Source organism: Eumetopias jubatus, unplaced genomic scaffold, assembly GCF_037043125.1.
Source record: "Eumetopias jubatus isolate StellerSeaLion01/CBP00866 unplaced genomic scaffold, mEumJub1_p1.0 scaffold_2, whole genome shotgun sequence".
Taxonomy (NCBI): domain Eukaryota; kingdom Metazoa; phylum Chordata; class Mammalia; order Carnivora; family Otariidae; genus Eumetopias; species Eumetopias jubatus.
This window is the reverse complement of record NW_028274808.1, coordinates 197,606,492-197,633,117: the sequence shown is the minus strand read 5'-3', so window position 1 is coordinate 197,633,117 and position 26,626 is coordinate 197,606,492. Positions and strand designations below refer to the sequence as shown.

The following is a 26,626-nucleotide window of genomic DNA, read 5'->3' as shown; positions in this document are numbered from 1 at the left end:
AATTCAGAGTTGTTTTATTTTAGTAAATTTACTGAGTTGTGTAGCCATCACCACAATGCAGTTTTAGAACATTTTCAGCCTCCCATAAAGGTCCCTTGTACCCATTTCTGGTCCCTCCTTATTTCCCACCCCTCAGCCCCCGGCAACCACCAGTGTACTTTCTGTCCAGACCTTCCATACTAGCAGAACCAGACAGACCTAGGTTAGGCCTTAGGCTTTGACCATCCTAGAATGCCTGCCCTGGATAAGCCCAGCCTTGCCCTCTTGGGAGGGGGCTTGATCCAGCCCCAGCCCTTCACTGACCAGCTGTGTGGCTGCTCACTTTCCTGTGTTTCTCTGTAGCGTTTGGAGCACTGGGACAAGAACTGTCACTGCCCTCCAGGTCACATCCGTGCGTGGGGAGAGATTCCGTGTCCTTGGTCCTGCTCACTAAATTTAAGGAGCCAGGGAGAAAACACACAGTTTCCAAATGTCCCCTGGGGCGCAGCACCCCGTCAATGGAGAACCCCCTCTGGTTCTCTAGGCAGGAGGAGGGAGAGGCCTTTGCCTGTGGCTGTGACTCACGGAAGCCCTCGATAAGGAGGCGTGCCTTCTCTCAGTCAGTCCTGGCTACCGCCAGAGGAGGATGGGCAGCTCTATGCTCCTTGGACAGAAACTGAGCCACAGAGCCATTAGGGTGCTTTTCCAGGGTCTCCCGGTGGGTGTCGGACCAAGCAGCCCACCTTAGCAGATAGACTTGTGCCTACAGGAGAGCTGCTTGTGCTGAGCCTTCTCCTGAGCCCTCTGGTTGGGTGACAGCAACGTATGCTTTTCTGTTGTGGTTTGTCCCACTCTGGCTGGGGGCAGGGGGTATCACCCTGGCGGCTGGGGGGGGGGGGAGACAGCACGCAAAAAGAGTACACACAGACTTTGGGATCAGAAGCGCCCATGATGCCCTCCTGCCTCCCTCACATTTGACCTCAGGAAGGGACTTAGTGGCTCCATGCCTCAGTTTCCCCATCATTCATTTATTCAGCAAGTCTATGGAGGAGCCCATCTTCTGGGCCAGGCCTGGAGCCAGAGGGATGGAGCAGGCACCCCCCGCCCCGATCTGCACTGAGCAGGCCACGTCTCCGTGGAGACGGCGGTCCTCCCCCCCCCCCACTAACCCACAGGTGCGTCTGCTCTAGATTTACAGACTGGAAATGGAAGAGAGCCAGCTGAAGAACGAAATGCAAGATGCGAAGGACCAGAACGAGCTGCTAGAGTTCCGAGTGCTGGAGCTCGAAGTAAGAGACTCTATCTGTTGTGCGCTCTCAAATGGAGCAGACCTTCTCTTTGAGCCCAAACTGAAATTCATGTAAAAGCTCCCAGATGTCCTCCAGCATGTGTAAAGGGACGTGGTAGAGTTGTTTTCTTTTCTTTTCTTTTTCTTTTTCTTCTTTTTTTTTAAATCTGTATGTTCAGAATAATTTCACTGCCTTAATATGTTCTGGAGAGAATGCTCACCGAAGTCTTTGGACATGTACCAGAGCTAATCTATTTATTGCCTACGGCTTGTTTTGCACTTAATAAAATAATTTGTTTTTGCAATATTTTGCCTTTTTTATTTGTGTTTCATTTCCATAACTACTTCTTTCCTGCATGCATAGTCACCTGGTATGCATTCTGCAAACCCGGACAGAAGCACTGTTGCAATTAATAACACACCTTTTTAAGTGACCTTGCATGCAGGGAATCTCTCCTTTTGAAAGAGCAGGGCCCGACCTGGCCCACAACTGACTCTGTAGTGTGTTTACTGCTAGTTTGGCCCATTTTCTATTTGCCGAGGTAAACACAGGTAAGTAAGTAAGCAGGGGAGGAGGGAGGTATTTGTATAGGCGTTTGAGAGAACCCGTATGGTTGTTCCAAATCCCCGTCCAGTGAATGCAGGCTTGGGTGTCACACAGGGTTGCACTGGACCGAAAACTTACTGTTTGTAACTCAACCTGCAACTCAAAACTGCTATTAGCACAGAGGGAGCCTGAATGCTTTTCACGGGTAGCCATCACATTCCAAACCTTCAGTAATGTCCCCAGTACAGAGTTGGATCCAGCATAAGAATAGTGATGGTTTACTGCTTCCCACTGAAGCCTGGCCCTCGGGTGCCTAGCATTGTATTGCAATGCAACTTCATCTCCTTTTTTTGTTTGTTGCCATTTAAAAACCATCCACATTTTAAATATCACCTAGGTTTGTGACTCGTTTGTCTGAGCACCTGTTTGTCTGAGCACCTGAGCGGCCCCGCTCTCCCTCCGCTGAAGCCTTTGCATGCACGGATTCCCCCAGGGAAAGCCAGCACCCTTGCGACACTGGTGTCCCTCCTGTTCTGTTTCCTCCTCCTGGCTTCTGTTAAAGTTGTTTGCACCAGAACTTACCATCTTGTCCTTTGTCGTGTTGGCATGGACTGTGGCCTGAATGTCTCCAAACCAAGTGTTACCGTGCAACTCAACTCTTGCTTGAGCGTGAACAGGGTCTTCCATTCACGTGGCAGGAGCCGGAAGCCATGCGAGGTCCCTGTTCACACTTCGGCCAGCGAGGAAGCCTTTCCCAGGGCTTTGTCACGCGTCTTTCTCAGGAGATTTCCATGAGCATTTCTCAGTGTGCTAGAATTTTCTTTACGTGTCTCCACCATCCTTCAGAGCCATTAGAAACCAATTTTCTGACTTTTGTTCATATTAAAATAGCTTTCTGTTGTCCCCTTTTCTATGGAGACTCCATTTAAGTGTTGTAGGTAGGAAGACATCCATAGAATGGAACCACTGTGAATTTTGGTCTTCTTGGCTAATAAGAGAAATAAACTTTTCCCCCTGAACTGCCTCAGACCAGGTTAGCCAGGTTGGGCTTTGGGGAAGTCAACTGAATGAATAACACCCCCCTCCATTCACCTTATCCAAGAGCATCTGTGTAGGTCCCACCATCCAAGCTAGTGCTCATTTGGTTACATTTCTTAGTTGAGTGACAAAAGAGACCAATGGGTGCTGTCACTAGATTCTGCAGGAATGGTCCAAAGCATGCTTATCTTACTGTAATTTTGAGAAAATAAAAGCAGTTTGATTTAAAGGTATAATTTAGAAAGGTCTTCTCTGCTGGCCTTCCCATAAAGCTAGCCTGTCCGTTGCTCAAGTTTTAAAGGCAGATCTATATAATATATCCCTGTAATTAATTGGGCTTCTCCTGTCCTTTTTAAAAACATGTCACTTTACGTCTGATTAATAAGCACCTCTTCTGGGAAAATGCTTACTTTTCCTTCCTTAGTAATGGAGATTAGACTATCAATCTAAGGCAGGGATAGAATGATCACTGGTATGTTGGTGCAATTCAAAAAAAAGACTGTAAACGAAATCAGCAGATTATTTTGAAAAAAAAAAAAAAAAAGTGAATGGGGGGTTTGTGTCCTGGTCCTGCCGCCCTGTCTATGAAGTGAAAGCAATAATGCCCGCCTCGTGGGGTTGTGAGGATTCAATGAGAGAGTGATGTGCCACACGGGGCAGGTGACACGCCATGGCTGGTGGCTATGTTGTCTGTTGAGATTTCACGCACTCGTTCTTACCAAGTACTGAATGATGATGATCTGTGGCTTCCTGGGTTTCCATCTCGCAGCAGGTGAACACATGACACCTTGTTAACCGTTTCTTCCTAGCCGAGTAGGTAAGAAGTAGACACATTTCCGCAGGAGATCCAGTGCGCTGCAGAGGTGGGACCACGGCGCGCGCCTTCGCCGACCAGGAGATGGTAGTCTGTGCGCCTTTTAGTAACACCTTTGCCAACTGGAATGCCTTGGTTTTTGCTGCGTAACGTGGGAAAATGGCAAGTGGTAAATAATCCAATAAAGTTCTGTTTTTAAACCAAATCTTTTCTCCAGGAGAGAGAGCGGAGGTCGCCAGCCTTTAACCTCCAAATCACCACCTTCCCCGAGAACAACAGCAGCGCTCTCCAGCTGTTCTGTCACCAGGAAGGAGTTAAGGTAGCGTGCTTGGGGGGGTGCCTCCGCTAAACCGACCGCCAGGGGCCCGCTCGAAGGCCAGGCTCAGCCATAAAGGGGGACTGTGCCTTTGTGCCAGACATAGAATGCAGTTAGAGGAGATGGCCCGGCCCCCCACCATATTTTGAAAGCCAGAGTTCATTTTTCAGAGGGTCACCCAATGTCACTCTATTTGTACCCATGTTAAAAGAGCAGAGCCGTGGGACACAGCTTTGAGGGCACACCCCAGCTTGGCCACCTCCCAGCTCTGGGCTGCGAGCTCTCCGAGCCGCACTCTCCCGTGCGTGAGGTCTGAACTGCCGCACCCACCCCGAGACGCGACGTGACGTGACGTGACGTGGCGTGGGTGTGACGTCAGAGCAGCGCTGCGCCCCGCGGCCTCGCGCAGTGAGTGAGTGGGCGGGAGACGAGGCTGCGGGTTGCGGTCCTCCTGACCCTCGCGACTCCTCGAGCCTTTCTGGAAAGCTCCGCGGGCCGGGCGAGTGGCAGGTACTGCCTTCTCTCCCTCGACCCCGAAGGAGCTGCCGGGAGCGGGACGGGCGAGGCCGAGGCCGCGGCGCTAGAGACGGGTCTGCACGGCCTGGGCGCCTCCCGCAAAATGAACGTTGGAAATCTTTTCCAGGATGTGAATGTTTCTGAACTTATGAAGAAGCTAGATATCCTTGGCGATAATGGGGTAACTATGCCGGTCGGCTTCTGCTCGCGCGCTCTTGTCTCCACCTGGGTGTGCTCTGTGTGCCTTTCCTTTCCTTTGGGTTTGGTTTCTTCCTAACCGAAGAGATCTGACACGTGCAGTGTAAGGCTTCTGTCTGGCCGTGCCCCCGCGGGGGTGGGCGGGCCGCGCTGTCACGGGTGGATCGCGCTGTCAGGGGCGGGTCACGCTGTCACAGGGGGGTCGCGGTGTCGCTGGGGGGAAGGGGAGGCTTCCGGACTTAGCTTCTGGATTTAGCTCCTCCCTCGCTCCTGCAAGGGATGAGGGCGCGCACAAAGGATCACCCAGAGGGAGCGCGGGATCCCTCCAGATTTCCGAAAGCAGAACGTGGTATTTTTCCCCCTTAAAAGATTGGCTCGAACAGGCCCTATCTCCAAAAGTCCTGGCCCCCGAGAGGACAGGGCTGCAGCTGCCTTTGAACGCTGGCCTCTTTAGAGAGTGGGGGCCGAGCCCCGGGGTCCCCTCTCGGAGGGGCGTCAAAGCCGGTCAGCGCTGGCTGTCTGCACGGGGATGTGGGGTCCAGTGTAAAACGCCCTTCCCGCATTTTTGTGTTTTAGAATTTGAGAAACGAAGAACAGGTTGCAATAATCCAAGCTGGAACTGTGCTTGCCCTGTGTGAAAAGGTAGAGCCCCGCGGCACTTCTGTCCGTGCACCATGTCTGAGCTTCCCAGCGCCACACAGGAACCTGCGCACTGGTGTCTCGCTTGGCTCTGGGGCATGCGCTCCTCGTCTGCGTCTGCATGTGCACGCGCATGCTGTTCCTTCCCGGGCCCAAAGCCGCCCCCGCTTCCCCTAGAGAGCTTAGCGCAGAAGCAGAGGAAAACCCCGTCGAGGAAAGCATCTGCAGCACTGGGGTGGATTTCCTACCAGGTTTTTCCCATGCCTATTTTTTAAATTTAGTCAAAATCGTACTTGACTTCCCGTTTTTAACCCTGCCTCCTCCGCTTCCCCTTCGCCTTGTTCTACCCAGTGGCTAAATCAGAAGCTGATTATGCTAGATTTTGCCTTTCCATTTGTTTTGTTTTGTTTTCTTCTTATTTATCGTTATGCAGCGGTGAACATCGCTACCTGGAGATTCCTACCTACCTTTTAAAACACTTCCACAGGATAGATTCTAGGGGTAGAATCACTGGGCCAACTGGTAGGGAGGTTTTTCAGAGATTTAATATTGTCAAAGTGGTTTCCAGAAAAGGGGTACCAGTTCCCCCTCGACCTGAGTGTGACCACATTGCTGGTTCCATGTTCAGCGGCATAGCGTGTCTCCGCTAAAGAACCCTGCCAGTTCCAGAGGTTAAAATCACATAGATGTTCGTATATCTGTTTGCATTGATTTGAATGCTAGTGATACTGGGTTGTTATTATGTATTATCTATTTTCTTCCTTCTTTGTGAATTGTAATAACATTTCTGTTGACAGTTTTCATTGGGTTTGTTTGTTATTGGTTCGTTCGTTCATTCATTCATTCATTCATTCATCTGTTCATCTGTTCATTCAATAGTGTTTGTCCTAAATATGGTGTTTCTTACTGACTCCTCCTTGTGCTTTACATATTAAGATAATAACTCTTTGCTGTATTTGTTAAAAATGCGTTCCTGGTTCGTTTACCTTTTACTTTTGTTTAGGATATTTTAGGTGCACATAACTTTTATGCAGTACCATCCAGAGAGCTTTTCCTTTCAAAGCACAGGAGTTAAACTTTAAAATGCTGTTTTAATAACAAGGAGGTCTTAGTGATCTTAATCAAGATTCTTCCCAGAGTTTTTGGAGGGGCATTGAAAATAGAAATACTTTTCTGCCCTGGGCTCTTGTCCTGCGTCCCTAGTCACATGAAGGGCACAAAGTGTTGGTAACAGACTTCAGCAAAGCCTTGCCTGAGGCCACACAGGAGGTAAGTCACTTCCCAAATCCCTTCTCCTGGCTGAGCCTGTGTCCCCAGGTGGACGGGGTGATGCTGACTCACACCTGGCTGGCTGCTGGACCCATTGGCGCAGGGTTAGGCACAAGGGGCTCGTTCAGTAAACAGCCTCCACACCAGTATATCCAAACGTCCTGTGCAGAGCTCTGGGGAGTATTACATAAAAGTGCCTGGTAAACACTCGAAACTCAGTTGAGTGCCGAGCACTCCCTGGACGATTGGTGAGGTCAGGCCCAGCAGTTCCTTCCTCATCCCCTGGGAGGCCCCTTCTGGGTGGACCCCCACCTCGGGCTTCTGCAGATCAGTCTCTGGGTCACTGTGAGCCACCGAACGGAGAACCCGCAAACCTGGCAGGGTTGGTGTCGGGACTCCAGGGCATGGCATTTTTAAGCAGAACCAAACATTGCTACTGAGCACCTAGGGCAAAGGGGTTTGATCAGTGATGGTGGGTGGTGAACCAAGAGCAGCAAGCCTCTGTGACTGGGGTGGCTGGTTTGGGAGGGGGCTGGGCAGCAGGCCTGGGGGCCTCCCTCTCTCCAATCCCCAGAGTCTCTTGGAGGGCCACACCCTGTAGGGAGTTCACAGCCTCATTGAGAGTAGCCCCTTTCAAGCTGCTCCCTTCTCCCTGATACATTCCTCCCCACAGCCCGGCAAATCGTGGGTGTCCAGACCTGCAGCCTTGGGCTTCCGACCTCAGATCTATAGGGCCCCTGTTCCTCTCAGCAACTGTGCGAGATTAGCAATGTGCCCCCGTCATAACCCTGCCTGGCCTACAGCAACTGTCTGCTTTGACCCTGTCACAGGCCTCCCCCCCCCGCCCCTCCACATTTCACCAGCCAACTGGGTGGAGGTGAGAGGGACCCACCTCCAGATCTGGGACATTCCTTGGAGACTGGACTCAGACCAGTATTTTCCCATTTTCTCAGGGTGGGTCTAGGAGACCTCAGCTCTGCCACAGGTCTGTGACTAAAGATCCCATAGGTTTGGGAGTTGCTATCTGTCCCCCTAGCGGGAGTGTTGGTGCTAGGAGTGGCCCCAAGAGCAAAGGTGGGTCTGCAGGACCAGCTGAGAGCCCTGACAGGACCCCCAGGGACACAGTCTGCCCAGTTTGCCTGGGACTGAGGCGTTCCTGGGACATGGAGATGTCAGTGCTGGGATGGGGACAGTCCTGAGCAAGCACACATGAGTTGGTCACCCTGGAGCTCACGAGCTGGCAGCAGGGTCAGAGACCCCCCACCCAAATGCATGTGGTTTTAAAAATTGCCACTCAGTGTCAGCATCTAACCAAACTGAGGGCAAATTCAGTTTTCTCTTTGGAGGCACAATGCCGCTTTTGTGGCATATAAGTGAAGTGCAGCTCTAAATAAGAACATCACATGGTGCTCCTGGATGACCTTGCCAGGGCATCTTGCTCTGGGGGTTTGCTCCTGCTTGCCTGGGGAAGCCCGGTTCCTTCTTGAAGGTTAGCAGAGTCCAGGGTCAGGGGCCATGTCTTCCTCCACCCCACGTCCTCTGTACACAGCACGTGCCCAGAAGAGAAGCTTGAACGTAGGACATCTGAGGGTTTACGGGTGATCAGAGTCACACCTCCTTTTTTATTAAATTTTATTTATTTATTTTTAGAGAAGGAGAGAGAGGTGAGGGGAGGGACGGAGGGGGAGGAAGAGAGAGAATCCCAAGCAGGCTCCATCCCCAGTGCAGAGCCCAACTCAGGACTCCATCCCACAACCCCAAGATCATGACCTGAGCCAAAATTTAGATTCCAACGCCTAACCCACTGAGCCACCTAGGCGCCCCAATTCACGCCTCTTCTTTATGAAGCTCTTTCAAGTTTAAAACCAATTGAGAAATAGTCAAAACAACCAGACAGATGGCAGTTTTTAAAAAATTTTCATGTTCTCACTGGTAACAATAGATTAGTGAATTCAGCTTAGGCCTGTGGCCACAGTCAAGCTTTCCAGTAGTTGGCCTGGGGTCAAGGTCTTGGGACCCTCTTGAAGGGAGAGTTGGGTTTTAGAGTAGAGAGGGTCCCCGCCCTCCAGCTCTGGGGCTCAGGACCCTGCACCTGTGGGCAGAGACCTGGCTTCCTACAGGATGTCCTCTTCTCTGCACCCCTCTAGGTTGAATCACTTCTCCCCTGAGGGTTTGGAAGAGGGCAGGTGTCCCCATACCCCTCTTCCCTGGAGGGTGGTGCGGAGCCACTTGCATGTAGGTGCTCACTCCTGGAGTGTGGCCCAGTGGCTATCTGGCGGACTCTCTTCCATACGAAATTCATGACCTTTCGTACCTAGGATGCTCATGGCCAGCATTTTCTGTCCTCATTTGCCTCTTTCAGTTACTGAGAAGCACTTGTCAAGTTTTTCTTTCTATGCCTAATATGCATGTCAAATCTTTTTTTTTGTAGAAACTGGACACCATATTCTATAAAACCTATTCTAAGAGCAGCTTGTTGTAATGATTCAAAACTGGATTTTGATTTTTTTCCTATTTAAATTTTATTCATTTTAGGACTGCCTGCATTAGGATATTAAAAATGAAGTGTCTTTCCTTTCCTACCCAAAATATGCTGATCTATTTCTAAGACATTGTACATCCTCTCAGTAACGTCTAATGAGATGCTCTATTTTGGGCGCCTGCTTCTGCTGCTGGCTCTGGGGGTCCACTCTGGGGGCCAAGCTCACTTTGATGTTGGGGGAAGCCTGTGTGATCACAGCTTTATCTAGTCTTGTTCCTTCCATGGAGCCAGCACACCCCCCCGCCCCCCCGCCGCCAGACCGCCACACTCTCATGTCTGCTCTCGTTCAGCAAATGTTTGTTGGGCTCATGCTTCATCCTGGGCCTGTGCTGGGTAAGGAAGTGTAACACAACACGTCTGATACGGTCCCCACCTTCAGGCTTCTGTGGGAGGGAAACAGGCAACAGCAATCCATCAGGTGAGTGCTGTGAGAACCACTCATAGGATGACATAGGGATCCTGGAGGGCACCTGACCCCATGGAGGTAGGAAGTAGGGCCGGCTTCCTGGAGGAGGTGACAGCTAACTTGACCTGAAGGCTGAGTAGGTGTTAGTGAAGGCCTGGGGCTGAGGCCAGGGGTGGGAGAGGTGGTGAATTCCAGTCAGGGAGAGCGGGCTTGGCTTGGGGGCCAGCCATTGTCAGGAGTGATGGGATATCCCCGAGGGCTTTAAGCAGAAGTGGGTTTTTGAGAGGACATGAGGACTCGAAAGCACGAAGGGCTTTGGGTCCAGACAGGAGCCTGGAGGGGTGGTGGCAGTGGTGTGTGGCAGGAGGGTGTTTGAGACAGTAGGAGGTGGAACCAGCGTATGGGTAGGGGAGGGGAAGGAGAAATCAAGGCTGCTCCCCTTCCTGGTTTGGGTGAAACAGGGCTCTTCCCCAGCAGAGGGACCAGGGATGCTAGGGAGGCATCAGAGGGAGGTGTGGTGGGGCGGTCTGGGCTGCAGGGGGACACTGCAGAGAGCAGAGGGAGCACAGGGGCAGGTAGAATCCCCAGGGGGGGCAAGGAGCGAGGGGGAGAAGCAAAGGGCAGGGCTCTAAGGGGAGGGGGAGCCCCTAACAGGAGAGGAGAAGGAAAGCCAGGAGGCAGCTGAGTCTCGCGTGGCAGCTGAGGGAGGCTGGGAGGCCAGGAAAGGTCCCCAGGCTGGAGGCAAGGAGGCTGTCTGTTGTGTTGAGTGCACACATTCATACACGGTGTCAAACGTGGACACCCCCTTGCCCTCAGACATTCCCATCAAAGCCCCCGCAGGTCTCCCCACCAGCCCATCTCTTAGGTGGGCTCCTCATAAAGACACACCTACATACCTCCATCCCGAGAAATAGCTGCCCACCTCCTGCTCACCACCAGCCCAGACCCAAGAAGAGGTAGACTGTCCCTGTGACCTGCCCTTGGCAGGTGCTTGCCCGCCCACTTCAGCACCCTTGTGCCCTGGGACTCAGCACACCCCTCACTCCACAGTGCACCTGGCCACTTGGGTGTGTTGCAGGGGTGTGGTTTTGCAGGCTGGGTTAGAAGTCCTCATTGCCCACCTGTGTGACCTTGGACAAGTGACTTAACTAGGCATCCATGTCTTCTCCTATAATATGCATGATGCTGCCTCTGCCATGGGGTGGGTATGAAGGCTGGATGAGGTCCCCAGCATGAAGCCACCCTCGAGGCACTTAGCAGTAGACCTCAATGACACTCAGCCACCCAGCCGCACGGCCCCCAGACGCACACAGGGGCCCACTCTGCACGGAGTCAGGCCCCCAGAGCGTGCACACCAAGCCTCTCCTGGACACACAGGCTCGATTGGACATACATACCCAAGCCCATGCACAGGTACGCACACGCGCACGCATGCATGCACACGCACACACACGTGCACACATGCACACACACGCATGCACGCATGCACGCATCGATATCCATGACCCAGTTGATCCCTGAGCAAACATCTGTCAAAGCTGAACATCTGTACAGACAATGAAATTCTGTTTCGAGGGCCACCCTGGGATGGGCCGAGGAGGCCAGGAGCCTCGTCGGGGAGGAGGCCCCCTGCACACAGCTTTGGTGGAAGGCCCCCAGCCAGCATGGGTTCTCATTTGCTGGCCCTCTGTCCCTGCTGTTTTCCAGTGGCTGAAGCAAATAGAGGGAACTGAGGCAGCCCTGACCCAGAAGATGCTGGACCTGGAGAGGGAAAAGGTAAAAGACTCAGTCCTCTGGGAGGCAGGAGGGTGGAAAGGGTGCTGACAGCTTCCTTCCCAGGAAGGCCTCCCATGTATTTTTTTTAAGATTGATTTTATTGATTGATTGATTTATCTGAGAGAGTGAGCACGTGCACAAGCGGGGGGTGGTGCACACAGGGAGAGAGAGACTCAAGCAGACCCTCCACGCCCAGCGTAGAGCCTGACGCGGGGCTCAATCTCACAACCCTGAGATCATGAGCTGAGCCGAAATCAAGGGTCTGAGGCCACCCAGGTGCCCCCTTGCATGTATTTTCATAGGCGTTTATTTGCACGCATTTCTAAATTTTGCATTTGCCCTAATGGCCGTTCCAGGTAGTTGTCATCCATTCGTTCACTCTTTCACTCGCTCAGTCGTTCACTTAATACCTATTTTTGGAGGCTCTGTTATCCCAGGCACCATGCCAGGATTAGCAGTCCAGTAAGGAATATGTGGAGTCCCTGCCTTGAGGAGCTAGCTTACAAGCCTATGGGGATGTGTGCTCAGGAGCCAACAGCCACGGTGCTGCCTGAGGACATTAGGAACAGCACGTGGGTGATGCCGAGGCACTTGGCCCGGTGGCTCCGGAGACACACAGCTGGGCCTCCCATCTTTGCTGGCCTCCTTAACGGCCATGAGAGTTTGGGAAAGATGGACTGGCCCTTCATTTCCTCATTGCTAAGTGGGGGTTCCACGTTCCACCTTGCTGGGCCGTAGGGATAAGAGACACACAGCCAATTGTGCACCTTGCCTGGCACGTACAGATCCCTGATGAGCTGCAGTGGTGGCAGTTATTTACCAGGGGGCTATGGCATGTGGGGGGTCCATTGTGCCCAGCCTGGGGGATGCAGAGAGGGCTGCCCGGAAGAAATGGGTCTTGAGCCTTCAAAGACCAATTCAAGTTTTGCAAATAGAAATGAGATGTGGAAACAGAAGGTAGAAGGAATTGCTTACAGCCTGGGAGCACACGTGGTATGAGAGGGCCCTGGCTTGAAGTCTAGTCGGTCCTTGGCCACCATGACACCGTGGCATCTAGGCCAAGGCACTGGGCTTCTCTGGCCCTGTTTCCTCATCTGTGAAGTCAAGGGCCCACAGGAGAGGAGCTCTCACCTTGGAACCCTCCAATCAGTAGTAGAGATTTGCATTCTGGAAAGACCGTGCTTGCAGGGACCGGAAGAGTGACCCGGGCACAGGGAGGAGGTGCACAGCAGTGAGACTGGTCGGAAGGTGGGGGATACTGTCATGGGGGGAGGCAGAGCCACATCTGAGAACTGTTGGGATGGTCTTCAGGGGCAACCAGGACGTGACAAGAGGGACTGAGGATTCTCGCGTGGGCACCGGGTTGGAGGGGTGTCGCTTTGCTGGAGTTGGGCCCCCACGGGGAAGAAAAGCCAGGCTGGATCACGGCTCCTGGGCCTGCAAGGTTCCTGTAGGAGATTCATGCAGGGGGCGGTGAGCAGGGCAGAACATCACCTCCCTTCTCACCTGAGCCCCTGGCGGGCCCCCGGCTTGGTGGGACCGTCGCCCTCTAGCAGAGGTGATGGCGGGCCCCCGGCTTGGTGGGACCGTCGCCCTCTAGCAGAGGTGATGGCGGGCCCCCGGCTTGGTGGGACCGTCGCTCTCTAGCAGAGGTGATGGCGGGCCCCCGGCTTGGTGGGACCGTCGCTCTCTAGCAGAGGTGATGGCGGGCTCTGCAGAGCCTGACAGGGACGGGTTCTTATGCTGACCTCGATCATGGGGGCCCTCCTCTTTTTCAGGACCTGTTCAGCAGGCAGAAGGGCTACCTGGAGGAGGAGCTAGACTACAGGAAGGAAGCCCTCGACCAGGCGTACCTGGTAGGACTGGGAGTGGGTTGGTCGCTTTGGCCTGTTAGACTCTCCCTTAGAGGCTGTGTTTTCCTTCGGGGCTGACACCACATTTAGGGGCCTCACCAGGGCCCCGTGGGTGCCATGAAAATGCCCTGTCTGTGTTCTGACCGGAATGACTGTACAGAGAAATTGTCCCTTTTTTCCAAATCAGTCATGATTTTCCAAAGTACTTACTTAGCGGGATGGTTTCTTCAGGCGTGCTTATTCAATTCTAGGAATCGTTTGAGACGAGTGTGAAGAAACCGTCTTTCTTATGTGTTTGTTACACTTGAATACTTGTTTATGTGTAAAACCCCAGAGCAAGTTTTCCTGTGCACAGGAATGAGGGGCAGCCACCGAGGGACACAGAGGCTCAGCAAGTACAGTAGAGGCCACTGATCATCAAAACAAAAATTACTTGTGCCGTATTGCGTTTGGGTCACAAAATTTGCCCTGGGCTTCCTGGTGATTAGCTTAAAATGGGATCTGTCCAGGTTCACGTGTCATATGGTTTTGAGGACTCTCCCAGCAGTGAGTGAGACAGTGAGATAATACGGGTCCCACCAGGGGTCCCCATGGCACAGAGAAGGGAGAGTTGAGTGTCCCTTCTTGCAGGAAGAAGCGCTGCGGTACCCAAAGTCTCCAGCAAGGCTTTGCCCCAGTCATTTGTAGTTAGGATCATTTTATGAAGTGGTGCGTACCCGAGAAATGCAGAGTCCACAACTGAAAAACGACTTTCAAGACCTTGTTTCCATGAGCTTGTCCAGGAAGACGGAGAGCCAGGAGCCTGGGCATGAGGGCTGGCCCACCTCCCCAAGACCCCCGGCTTTTGGTGTCCAGGCTCTGAGACCTGAATGAGGAGGATGGGGAGCTGGAGAGGTCGTAGGTCCTGGGGATTGAGCCTCACTGGGACGGGCCATCTTCTCTTCTAGCGCTTACTTCTGGGCACACGGTATTATCACGGTGCGGACGGCAATTTAAAAGAGAAATACCTCCTCCTTCTAGGGGAGGGATGCTCACACTCAACCATTCCCTTGCTGGTTTTGCCTCAACTCCTTCTCCACCTTGGTCCTTTCGAGAACGCCTTTCCCGCGCCACACACCATCTGTCGCGTGGCACTGCCTCCCTAGCATTTCCTAGAAAGCTCTGAGGAATGTGATTTCAGGAGATTCGTAGGCACTGAAGCCAATGGAACAAGTTTGGAAAACTCTGAAGGGCTTCTTGGGTCCTTAATGTGTTGAAGGTTGAAGGGTGGGCCAGGGCTCTGAGAGGAACATAAGCAAGCACTTTGCCAAGCTCACTGGATCACGGACTGACTTTTCAAGGGGCCTCTGGCAGGACTGGTGATTTCCAACACATTTTGGAAAAGCTCGGTGTCCACCCTTTGCTGTCTAAGTACCGCTCGCAGGAAGGCCCCGGGGGTCCCTCTGAGTCTGGGTTCTGCAGAGGAGGCCCCTGGGCGTGCTGATCCTGCCACCCTGTAGAAACTATGTTCCTTCCCAAAACCGTTCCAAAGCCTCGGGATTTCAGGCCCATGACGGGGTTGTGTTCTGATGCTAAGCTGGATGGATTTGAACAGTGAGGGAAGTAACAAGCTCCAAGAGGGTGGCAGTACCTCATGCCTGGGCGAGAGTGAGGGCGGCACGGCAGGTACCACATACGGACCTGCATTCCTTTGTCATCATGCTGAATGAGATGGGGCAGGTCTGCAGTGGAGCTTCTGGAATTGGGTGGTGGGGTCCTGGCTGGAAGCTGGTGACCTGCGGTCTCCTAGAAGCTCAGCTCTGAATGGGGAGGGGGTGAGCCAGCAGTCACAGGCAAGCTCTGACGAGAGCAGCTGGGAGAGCTGGGGGCCAGACGGCTGCAGACGCTTGTCCGTGGAAAACCTCCCCCCCCCGCCCCCCTGCCTCTAACCACCTCTCGCCTCTTCTTGGCAGTTTCCATCCAAACTGAAGATTGGTCTAGTCCGTCTTAGGAAGACGAGGAGCAGTTTCTTAGTTCCTTAGCTCCCTTGCCTAGAAGCCTTGTGGTGGGGAAAGTTGCAGGGGTAGGACAGGCCTCGGAGGGAGGGGACCAAGAATTTGCAGTGACAATGACCAGAGCGATGGTCAGCCTGGCCCAGGATGGGGTTTGCTTTCAAGGATGACGTGGGTGGGGGTTTAGGGAAGCAGCAAAGGAGATAATTCTCTCTTTTGTCCCTAGATATCCCTATGAGGTAACTATATTTAAGTGTCTTGGGGTGAAGTGGAAAAGAACTTCCTCTAATGATTAAAAGCCTTGCCTTTCACAAGGAGCCTTCGACTGGCCACTAATCTCTCATCCGCTTTGCTAACACCTGGTGTCTCGCGTTTTTAGCAGGGAGGGCCCAGTTAGAACACCGTCACTGTTTGCTTTAGGTGAAAATCGCATTCCGAGCTAGCTGGCTGAAAACCACGTGTGTGCAGTTTGAGACTTTTTGTTCCCCCACTGCCACCCAGGATAAAAGGGGAGGTTTGCTCCCAAGGCGGGGGGAACACGTGGGGCGCCAAGAACAAAATGAAAACAAGCCTCCCTCCGAAGCACACGTTTTAAGGGGCGGTTGTGATGATTCCCTCTTATGGCCCTGTCCTCTACTACACAAGAGGAGGGCGATTCTTGACAGAATCGAGTAAGACATGTTCTCTACAAGGTGTGCACGGGGCTGAAAGGGGCTCCCTCACTCCCCCCCCGCGCACCCCTGCCTGCGCCTGCTGGCCCCTCCGCGAGGCCCCCCGCACGCCTCCCCTCCCTGCCTGAGACCTCCAGCTCTGCCTCCCTGAGCCGCACTGCCCTGGCCGTTACTGTCCGCCCCTGTGTGATCTCCCACTGTCTGGGATTTGGGCTCCTCAGAAAATCCAGGAGCTGGAGGCCACGCTGTACAACGCGCTGCAGCAGGAGCCCGGGCGGAGGGCCAGCGAGGCGCTGAGCGAGGGCCAACGGGAGGACCTGCGGGCCGCCGTGGAGAAGCTGCGCCGGCAGATCCTGAGACAGAGCCGGGAGTCCGACAGCCAGGTCCTGCGGGAGCGCATGGAGCTGCTGCAGCAGGCCCAGCAGGTGAGGGGCAGGCCCACACCAGGCGCCTCTTGCCCTCTTCCCAGCCTCTGAGCCCTCGGGCGGGCCCCTGGGTGTTCCAGGCGTGTCTGACGGACAGCTGACAGCCAAGCGAGTCTCCCCGGGACCAAGGCAGGTCTTCTCTCGGATGTCCTCACAGCGCAGAGTGTGCATTGTCCGCAAAGGGGGGCGCTGGGCCGATGCGCATGTCAACCCTATGGCTCACCCCTGCTGAGTCCTCAGGCAAACCAGAGCCAGCTCTGCCCTGGGACCTCTCCCTCCAGCAGGTGTATTCTGTTTGAAAGTCAGGTTCTTTTTAAAACCAGGAGGCGTGGCTGAATGGTTTGCTTTTTCTTTTGGCTGTATTTTGGGATGACGGCTAATTTGAGGACTGGACCTGGCAGCTATATTCGTCGTTGACTCTGAAACCCTAAATGTATTCCAAGGTTTGTGTGAGTGTCACGTGCTGCCGAGCACACGGGGAGCCAGGCTTCGCGGACTGCAGGGTGATAATGGGGATGAGAACGGGGACGCTTGTTGGGTGCTCGCTGGCGGGGACCCTTGATGGCGGCCCCCCCTCCCCGTGGGGTGGGGACGATGATGTCCATTCCCCTGATGAGAACGCTGGGGCTCAAGAAGTCTAAGTCACGTGCCTGCAGGTCACACAGCTCGTAGGGAGTCCCACCAGTGAGGAAGGGCCCGGGTGAGCAGGGGAGGTGACATCATAGAAGGCAGAGGGAGCAGGCCATCAGGAAGGGGCAGGGGAGGGTTGTATCCAAAGAGAGCACAGGCCCCTGCAGATTTGAGGAAGGCACGTGGGGGGGCACAGCCAGACGCCAGCGGTGCCGGGGTGGAAGGAGGCGGGGAAGGGGGACCTGTCAGTCTGGGAGAGCTCTTTACTCAGAACTTGGTTTGGTTGAGAGGACACGCAGGCAGCCCCTGTGACCCTGGCCTGGCTGTCGCCTCCGTCCCCATGCTGCCTGCTCTGTGCTGGTGGCATCTGGTCATTGGCTCCTCGGCACTCCTGCTCAGCCGGGGTGCACAGGTGTGCACACACACACACCCTGTGTAGAGGGAGGGGGGGTTTCATTAGAGAGATTCCTGATCAGGTTGGCACAGCGAGGGGCAAGGGGGAGGGGGAGGTTGGGGACAGAGCAAGGAGAGGGGGAAAAGGCATCAATCCATTGACTGAGAAGGTCTGGTGTGTGGAAGGGATGAGTGGGGCCCAGGGTGCAGACCAGCGGGTGAGGCGCAGGCTCAGGCTTCTGAGCAGAGGGGGTGGGGGAGGGGGAGGGGAAGGAGGTGACTGTGGTGAAGCTGCAGCTTTGTGCCCACACACAGGGCCACCTTGAATCCTGAGGGAAGGTAAAGGCAGACCACTTTGTTCATGTGGGGTGGAAGGGGGGAAGGGAGGACTTGGGATCCCCGTGGCCCAGGTAGGTGGGGAAGCTGCTGGTGCAGGGCAGGCCCCTGAGGATGGAGACCAAGAATTTGCAGTGACAAGGACCAGAGTGATGGTCAGCCTTGCCAGGCAGGGCATCGCAGGATGGAGAGGGGAGGGAAGGGGAGGCACGAGAGGGAGGGGGAGGAGGGGCTTATGGCCAGTACCGTCGAGGAGATCTTGGCACAGGGATATAGGCGTGGGCATTTGCCTTCAAGGACATTGCCACTGAGCCACCTCTGTTTTGGTCACATGGATAGTGAAAAGTGGCCTGGGGCACCCCCAGCCCAGTGGAAAGCCCAAACACAGCACAGATCCTCACCAGTTCGTGTGGCTGAGGCTTTTATGCCAGGATGTCCCTGCCCAGGACATTGGTTAGGAGTCTGGGAAGGTTCCCAGTGGAGGGCGCAGCTGTGCCAGGCTTTGAAGATAACTAGGAAGAGACCAGGCAGCCACCAAGGGGGAAGAGCATTTCAGAGAGCAGTGCAGCATGGCGCGGTCAGTTTGGGGTGGCAGAGTGGTTGAGAAACACTGGCACCAGACAGTGTGGCTTCGAACCCTGTTCTCCTGGATATTAGCTGTGTGGCCTTGGCCAAGTGACTTGGCCTCTCTGGGCCTCAGTGCCCTTGTGAGGATGGAAATAATGCCTACTCACTGGGATGTTGTAAGGTTTAAACAGACTCTTGCAGGTGAAATGCTCCCAGCAAGTGTAGGCGGCTATTTTAATTGCCAAGTGTCTCCACTTGTCTCCACGAGTAGGTGTAGCGGGAGCAGGACCAGACCGGGGAGCTGGGTGCTGGCTTGCATCTGAGGTCCAGCACTGTGCCTCATTTGTGGGGCTTGCTGATGGAGTGTGCAGTGCATGGAGGGGTTGTTCAGAAAACCCAGCCCAAAGCAGAACGACATTTGCATGTTTGAACCGAAAAGTCATTACCCGCCGCGAGGGCTCACATCTCATGAAGGTGCTCCTCACGGCCGAAGTCTGGAACATATGATGAGCTAGTGAGTATATCCCAAAGACCCAGGGCAATGTGGTATTCGGCTGTGACTCCTGGGGAGGCTTCGATGAGACAAGACATGCAAATCAATTAGCTATGCTTGGAGTTCAGTGAAAGGAGACGCTCTCTCTATAATAATCCTGGTGGATGCCGACCCCTGCTACTCAAAGTGTGGTCTTTGGACCAGCAGCAGCATCAGGAGGAACCTCACCTGGGAGCTGTTAGAAATGTAGACTCTCGGGCCCCACCCCAGACCTACTGAATCGGATTCTGCATTTTACAGGATCCAAAGGTGATTCCTTGCAGATTAAAGTTGCTCAGTTTTGGTGACTCGTAAATAAAGATCTGTGGCTGTGAGTTCCAGAGGGGAGTAAGAAGGGTCTGTCTCTGTCTGCTCTGGCATCGTAACAAATGCCACATGAGGGACTTGGACAACAGACATCTGTGGCTCCCAGCTCTGGAGGCGGGAGGTCCAGGAGCAAGGAAGGGGCTGGCTGATCTGGTTGCCGGTGAGGGCTCCTGGCTCGCAGACAGCTGCCTCCTGTCTGTGCCCTCAGATGGCCGAGGGGGACGGGAGGAGAAGGAAGACGGGCAGAGGAGGGCAGGTTGGAGGGAGAGATTGTTCTCCTCTTCCAAGGCCACTGGCCCTACCAGATCAGGGACCCATTCCATGGCCTTATTTAACCTTAGTATCTCCGAAGGCCCCGTCCCCAAATACACTCACACTGCGGGTTAGGGCTCCAGCCTAGGGATTTGGGGCGGGGGTGCAGCTCGGTCCATAGCAGGGTCTCATTCCTTTTTTGGTTCTGGAAGGAAGTGAGCTCTCGTTCCTTCTTGCGCTCCTTCCCTCGCCCTGTCGCCCTGACTCAGGCCAGGGGAGCCCCTCCTCTGTCGCGTCGGGCCATAGAATTCAGAGGACCGGGCCCACCTCCTCCCTGCTCTGGGCCCGGTGCCCGAATCAGTGGCAAGGCTTAACACTCGGGTTTCAGCTTCTTCATCTGTACTCTGGGCAATCGGGAGCAGCTCTGCCTCCAGGCTTTGCCTCGAGGGGGAAGTGCCTGGCCAGACTCTCCTGGTGTGGCACGCGCAGGGGTATCTGAGATGCCACGGCGCTCGCTGCTCCTTGCTCCCCGCCCCTGCCAAGTGCCACACGTGTGACAGCCACCGGCACAGGGCCCCCCGCCCGGCATCTCGGTGCCTTCATAAGAGATGCTCAGACTTCAGAGCACATCCGTTCCCTGTAACAGAATTTCCTGGAGTTGGTCATCCGGGTGCGATGCCCAAGCAGAGGGGAGGGTTTCCTTCCAGCAAGCCCTGAGACAACAGGGCGCCGGCAAAAGCGAGGTGTTGTGGCTTCCTGCTTGCTTTCGATGGTCGAGTACCTATCATGTGCCAGGCACGGGTCTGGCCGCTGGGGCTGGGGCAGTGAGCCAAGTCCCTGCTTTCGTGGAGAAGAACATACTCTTATAATCCAGTGAGGAAACTCACAACACAAATAAATGCCAAGGATGTCAGAAAGGCTGAGAGGACAGGTGGGAAATGAGGAGGAGGTGAAACCCCAGACTCTGTGCAGAGAGCAGCAAGTCCAAAGGCCCTGAGGTAGGAATGGGTTTACTGTGCTTGACGAAAGGTGTACATTGTCTGTAAGCTGTAATTTTCAAAAGTAGCAGCTGCTGAATATAGGATTTTTTTTAAAGATTTTATTTATTTATTTGACAGAGAGAGGGAGACAGGGTGAGAGGGAACACAAGCAGGGGGAGCGGCAGGCAGAAGGAGAAGCGATGCGGGGCTCAATCCCAGGACCCTGAGATCATGACCTGAGCTGAAGGAGGACGCTTAACTGACTGAGCCAGCCAGGTGTCCCCCAGCTGAGTTCTGTGCTCATTCTTGGGTGCTCTCTGTCTCGTCACCTTGCAAGGGGATCCTTGGGGGGTGGTCATGGCCACACTGAGGTACACACCCCTTCCCTCAGGTGGAAGAGAATTAGAAACGTATGGGTTTCCTAATCCTTTATAGGGTGTGTACTCTATGCCAACTCCGCTCTGAGCCCTTGGTGCAGAGTCACTTGTTAGATCCTCAGATGTGGGCAACACGATTACCCCCAATCTACAGATCAGGAAACCAAGGCCTAGAGAGGTTGAATCACTTGCCTGAGAGCTCATATCTGAGGATAAGTAATTTTCTTGTCTTCCATGCCAGTCCGTTCTGTTTCTGCCAAAATCAAACTCTCATTATTTCCCTGCTTAAAACCCTTCACAGGCTCCCCATGTCACCCCCAAATCTGTGAGCTCCTCATTGGGACATTCCAGACCCTCTGAGCTCTGCCCCCGTCCCCCCACCCCCACGTCCCTGCGCACCCTCTTCCCTCTGCTTGGAATTCCCTTCCCCCTTCCAAGTCTAGCAAACCACTGTGGGTGCTGGGCTGGGCTCTGCCTCTTCTGGCTTCCCCAGCTCACAGCTCAGTGCCCCACTCTTCTCCCCTCTGGGCTCCAGTGCCACCTGCCTGGAGCACCCACATAAAATAGCACCCCACCCCCTTCCCTACCCCTGCTTCATTTTCTCCGTGATGTTTGTATTCATCCACTGCACCATCTGGGTACCCGAATGATGCTTTTGTATGAACTCTACTGGACTGCAAACTCCTTAGGGCCCCAGGCATATTGACCCATATTTGTTGAGTGGGTGAATGTGTCCATAGAGGTGGTTCTCAAAGTGGGTCCCCAGACAAGCAGCATCTGCATCACTCAGGAACTTGCTGGAGTGCAGCTACTCGGGCTCAGCCCCCCGAAACTGAGTCAGAAACTCTGCTGGGGGGGGCCCCCCAGTGATCTGTAAGCCTTCCAGGTGACATTAATCCGGATTCAAGAACCACTGTCCTACAGAATGCACGGAACGCTTCTCCAGGCCTGGCTAAATGTCCGTGGAGGCCACGTGCTTATTGGGCCTGACCTGGGTTGCCCACCCTGCAGCCCGAGCACTCTCTGCAGGAGTGAACTCTCCATCTGCATGCAGCCCTGGCAGGGCTGTAGCCGGCTGGGCAGTGGTCAGGGGGGCGGTGGGTACCAGCCCTTGAGGGGTGACTCTTGGGCATGTGACAGTCTGGAAAAGGTTCATGCTTGCCAGACATCCTGGGTGGGATGCTGTGTGGAACTGGAAGGAACGGGCTGGTAAACCCTGGCGCGGGGGTGAGTGCCCCAAGGGGCGTTTGGCAGACACAGCCGCAGGCAGGGTGACCAGCTTTTCCGGTTTCCTGGGGCTGAAGGGTTTCTAGGGACTCCAGACTTCAATGGCAAAACCAGGAATGTCCTGAGCAAACCGGGACGCTTGGCCATCCTGGCACCTGTGCTGAACGGGCTTCTAAGGGGCTGGGGTGCATGAGGGGGTGATGGCCACAAGCCGGTCCTTGCTTCCTCCGCTCAGCGCCCCGCCTCCAGCTAAGTCAGTCTTGCACGAGTACATCATCTGTTGCCACTTCAAATCCATGCTCTTTATCAGCCTGCACCGGGTGTCTGCGTGTCCTGGTCCAGGGGGGATGCTTCTGTTTTAGAGAGACCCTGTCCGAAGAGTCCACACCCCGTGTGATTCCGTTTCCGTGCGCTTCAAGAACAGGCAATGTCGACCCTCCTTGTTGGAGGGCGGAGGGCCCGAGGAGCCTCCCGGTGGGGGCCCTCTATCTGGATTCGGGCGGTGGAGATATGGTCCTGCACACATATAAAAGCCAGTCACACTGCCCGCCTGCATTTGCCCGATTCTCTGCTTGTGTGCCACACCACGATCAAGAGTAAAGAGTAAGTTTTGAACCTGGAAACTTTACCTTTTCTGATGCATGAGGTCGTGTGTTTCAGAGAATCCGAGAATTGGAGGCTAAGCTGGAGATCCAGAAGAGACATCTGAAGGAGCTTGAGGAAAAGGTAGGTGGGGCACCCGGCCCCTCCCCCGCCCCGGGGCTTCTTGCCGGGACTGGTCACCGTGGGGCCTTGTCCTTCTGCGCTGCCAGCTTTGTAATGCGAGAAGGGGCTGCCTCCCGCCTCCCTTCTCTGCCCCAGTCCCCCCAAGATGGGCACATCCACGAACTAAGTAGCTCCTTCAAAGGCTTTTCTAGGGAAGAAAAGTGCAGTTTGGGACCAACTTTGTGTGTGGGCGAAGTGGGGGGTGAGATGTCTTTTATTTTCCCTCACAAAAGACCTTTCGGGGACGGTGTGACCCTCTCTGGAGCGATAAGCCAGGCTTGGTTCTGTCCCACGGACTTTACCTTAGATGACCTCTGTGTGCCAAAACCCAGTTGTGTGTTCTTGGGAGTCTCTCCCCTCCCGCCGGGAAGCAAGGCTGACCTGTCCCATGTTGGCACCTGGCCTCATGTGTCTCTCTGCGTTAGCGTCATTTTATGGGTGGGGAGCCTGGGCCGGAGATGGGTTCAGACACTGGACCCTGATTCCGCAGCTGGGAAGGTGTAGCTGGTCTCCTGGGTGCTGCAGCCACCACTCAGCCCCTCCAGCATGTTCCTTTGGTCCAGGCAGACAGACAACTGCCCCTCAGAACCACGTGTGTGGCATCTGCGTCCCCCCACTTAACATCCGCCCGGTGACCACGGGGTCCTTGAGCTCAGGGACCAGCTCGTATGCATCGCCGTATTCAAGACAGTTCTCACCATGGAATAGGGCACCTCACATGTTTGCCAAACGAGTCATAGATGAGTCATAGATGAGTAAAGCAAAGCCTGTCATTGCACATTCTGTGTCACAGAGGTAAGCTCACGTGTGGGAGCCACACGAAGGCTCCAGCCCCGTCCGGGGGTCATCGGGGACGATGTGCCCAAGGAGGGGATCCCAGTCAACCTCGAAGGCTGATACGCAGTCACCCCAGGGAGGAAGAGGGAGAAAGGGCATTGGTGGGCTTCAGTTGCCTGATTCGGGTCTTAAGAGAGAGGACGCCAATTCCCCCCATGGACAAAGTGGGGCCAAAGTCACAGAAGTCCCCCAAGGACCGATTTCTGGGCAGATAATCTAAAAATGGGAAAACGGCCCCTCCCCATCCTGGAGGCAATCAAACACCGTGGACCCAAAGAGACAGGACAGCTCTTCAGATGATGCTAAGCAAGTTTTAGAAGCTTCCTCCCCTTTCCCGAGAGGGGGTGCAGGAGTCACCTTCCTTCTCCATCCAGAGCCTCTGCGCCTCCGGCCCGCACAACTGGCAGTGTCCTCCGGGGGGCAGCAGAGGGTCGTGGCGGGCCGGCTTAACCCAGGGATTCGGGCCAGTTCTCCCACTAGAGCCCTGGGAACCTCAGTGGGATTCTGGTTTCAGCGGATGCCTAGTGTCTCCGTCTGCAGATGCCACCGCAACCATCTGGGGCTGTTTTGAGGTCCCGAGGGAATCTCAAGTCTAATTCCATCCAAGAATCTCCGGGGATAACCTGGCTTTGCAGGCAGGTGTGTCTGGGCTCTGCCCCAGGCCGGCCCTGGAACCCTGGGGGATTTATCCGTCCGCCCCGGCCTGGGGGCTCGCATCTCTCCCCGTCTTCTGGGGTGGTTGTGAGGATTGCATGAGTGTGGGCATGTGACGTTCTGAGCCCCAGGCCCAGACGAGGTCGGTGGGCCGTCAACGTTGGTTCTGCGTCTCAGTCCCCCAGCTGGGCTTTAGGACTCGAGTGGGCAAAATGGGTCACAGAACAGGAAAGGACAGCAAAGAGACTTCAAACACGCCACAGTTGTCTGGCTGATTGAAGTTTTACAAGGTGGTCTAGGCACGCATGTAAAATAAGGCAGGCGGCATTTTTAATGAGGAGGCCTCCTGGGCAATGTTTGAAGCCCCCATCTGCCACTTGTCTGAAAGCAAGTGTGTGCGGGATGGTCTGTGTCCTTTTGTCACAAAGGAGTTGCCGAGGGGGGCAAGCGGCGTGGCTCATGCCAGTGGCCAGGAAGTCTTCCCTGCCACACCCCACTGGGTGCTCTTGGCAAGTCCTTCCACCTCCTCGGGCCTCAGTTTCCCCACGTAGAAAATGACAGTGGGTGACTCCACGTAAGCCCCGTCCGGCTCCAATCTCCAATGACTCTAAAACTTGTGTAAAAGTTGGTGGTTGTCTGTTTGGATTTTAATTTTTTCAATAAATTAGGGGAGTTAGTACCTCATGGGGGGAGGGAGAATGATTTTCAAAAGCCCCGCATGATGCTCCGACAGCATCATCATTACCTAACGAGCAGTAATTCTTTCGGAACAAAGTGGGTCATGAATTCAGTTCAGAAAGAGAAGTCTACTTTCAAACTGATCTGTGTAATTTTTTCTTCCTTTAAGGCCATTTTTTCCCCCTGCTATTTTTTTTTTTCTTTTAAAGCAGACGAACTGAATCTCTTGGGAGAGGGGGCCCTGGCAGAGATGGTACAGTGGGGAGGGCGTCTGCTCGTGGGCAGGTGGGTCTGGGGGGGCCTGTGGCCCGAGGAGAACATGCCTGGTCCTTGGGCACTGGCCAGGCCCGGCCTTTGGTGGGAGCCACCAGCCGTGACCATGGGAGGGTCCTTTCTCTGTTTGTAGCGCGTCCTGCCACCGTCTGCAGGAAAGCCACGTCTCAGCGCCGAAAGCATCCTGGTCTGTCTGAGTCAGCCAGGGGTTTGGGGAGAGCACTTGGGGGTGCAGAGGGACTCCAGAGGACGGGTTTCCCGGTGAGGTCAGCTGCCCAGGCCTGCTCACTTCCCTGTCCCCCTCCTGAACCCGACCCTGGTACGGTAGTTCTTGTGAAATGTGTCACTGAATCCCATACTACGTATCTTACACCTTTCTTTCTTTTCTTTTTTTTTTCCCCCTCATTTTCTTTTGGTCTTATTTTATAGTTTTTGTTCCTTTTTTTGTTTTTCTCACTAGCATTCATTCTGTGGCCTTGAAGACTTCACTAAGCAAAGAACTCGGGTTGGTATTCTTTTAATTTCACAGATAAACATGATGATTTTCTGAAAAGGAGAATTTCTCCCATTTCTGACCATAGCATTCCTTGAGCGCTGAGGCTCCGTGGAAGGTGGCCTGTGGCAGATGCCTCAGCTCCCTGGCTCCCTGGGCGGGGGGGTGGGGGCCACCAGGGGTCTCTGGCGAGTCCCACCCCTCAGAGGGAGGTTGGGAGAGGTCTTTGTGAAGAAGAAGAAGGGACAGTGGGGACCTGGTTGTCGCCCTGTTGTAGTTCATCTTCCAAAGCGGGGGGTGTGGTTTTTCCAAAGTTTCTTTCTATTTTGGCTTTAGTTTCTGGGGCTCCCTATTGCCTGTGGACCAGACCATAGCAGGTTTCTGGGGTCAGGGGTCTTCAGGAGCAGGAGACTGATGGGCAAGTCCATGACCTGCCCACACAATACCCAGGAAGCCTGTGTGAAGAGCCCCCAGCTCCCTGTCCCTCCCCCACCCTTAACCTCGTGCCTGGTTCTGATGCTCAGGGACCTTGAACGGAAGCCATCGGGGCAGCTAGTCCTGCTCTGCCCTGCGTGCCCCTGGGACCCAGCTCTCACCAAGTTCTTGCTTGGACACCCATGTCCTTCCCCATTCTCTTTGCTCTGAGTGTCCACCTTGGGGCTGGGGGGCATCTGCCAGGGCCCCTAGGATCTACAGTTCTGTCTCTGAATCTAGCCCAAGCTGAGAGCCCTCTGAGCTCTGGGGATGCCCACAGTGCCCATTAGCTGTCCTGACTCCCAGGCTGAGCTCTGCTGCTGGTTCCTCCCCTGCCTGATGTTCTCATGGGAGCCCTGAGCCTGGCCCCTGAACGCAAGGGCTTTGCATTGTATCTCCTGTGTCCCAAGGCCTAGGTCAGTGCTTGGCACGTGGTCGACCTTCATGCAGTGTTTGTGTAGTGAGTAAAGGGATGGTCCCAGACCTAATCAGATGGGGAGTGAGGGTAACCATGGGGGGTGAGGTAGGTACTGGAGGACAGGCCATCCAAGTCCCATTTCCTC

The 26,626-nt window shown here is 54.5% G+C and overlaps 1 protein-coding gene across 1 annotated transcript in view; it reads left to right on the top strand.

Moving 5' to 3' along the window:
- The window catches only part of JAKMIP1 (janus kinase and microtubule interacting protein 1), a 108,602-nt gene that overhangs the window by 81,763 nt on the left and 213 nt on the right, over positions 1 to 26,626 (top strand). Inside the window, exons 13-21 of the mRNA XM_088020883.1 lie at positions 1,170 to 1,268; positions 3,884 to 3,985; positions 4,626 to 4,679; positions 5,273 to 5,338; positions 11,260 to 11,328; positions 13,107 to 13,184; positions 16,065 to 16,268; positions 22,550 to 22,615; positions 25,526 to 25,601. Of these exons, the coding sequence (XP_087877009.1) occupies positions 1,170 to 1,268; positions 3,884 to 3,985; positions 4,626 to 4,679; positions 5,273 to 5,338; positions 11,260 to 11,328; positions 13,107 to 13,184; positions 16,065 to 16,268; positions 22,550 to 22,615; positions 25,526 to 25,576 (789 nt within the window). The 3' untranslated portion in view covers positions 25,577 to 25,601. The remainder of the gene's footprint in view (positions 1 to 1,169; positions 1,269 to 3,883; positions 3,986 to 4,625; positions 4,680 to 5,272; positions 5,339 to 11,259; positions 11,329 to 13,106; positions 13,185 to 16,064; positions 16,269 to 22,549; positions 22,616 to 25,525; positions 25,602 to 26,626) is intronic.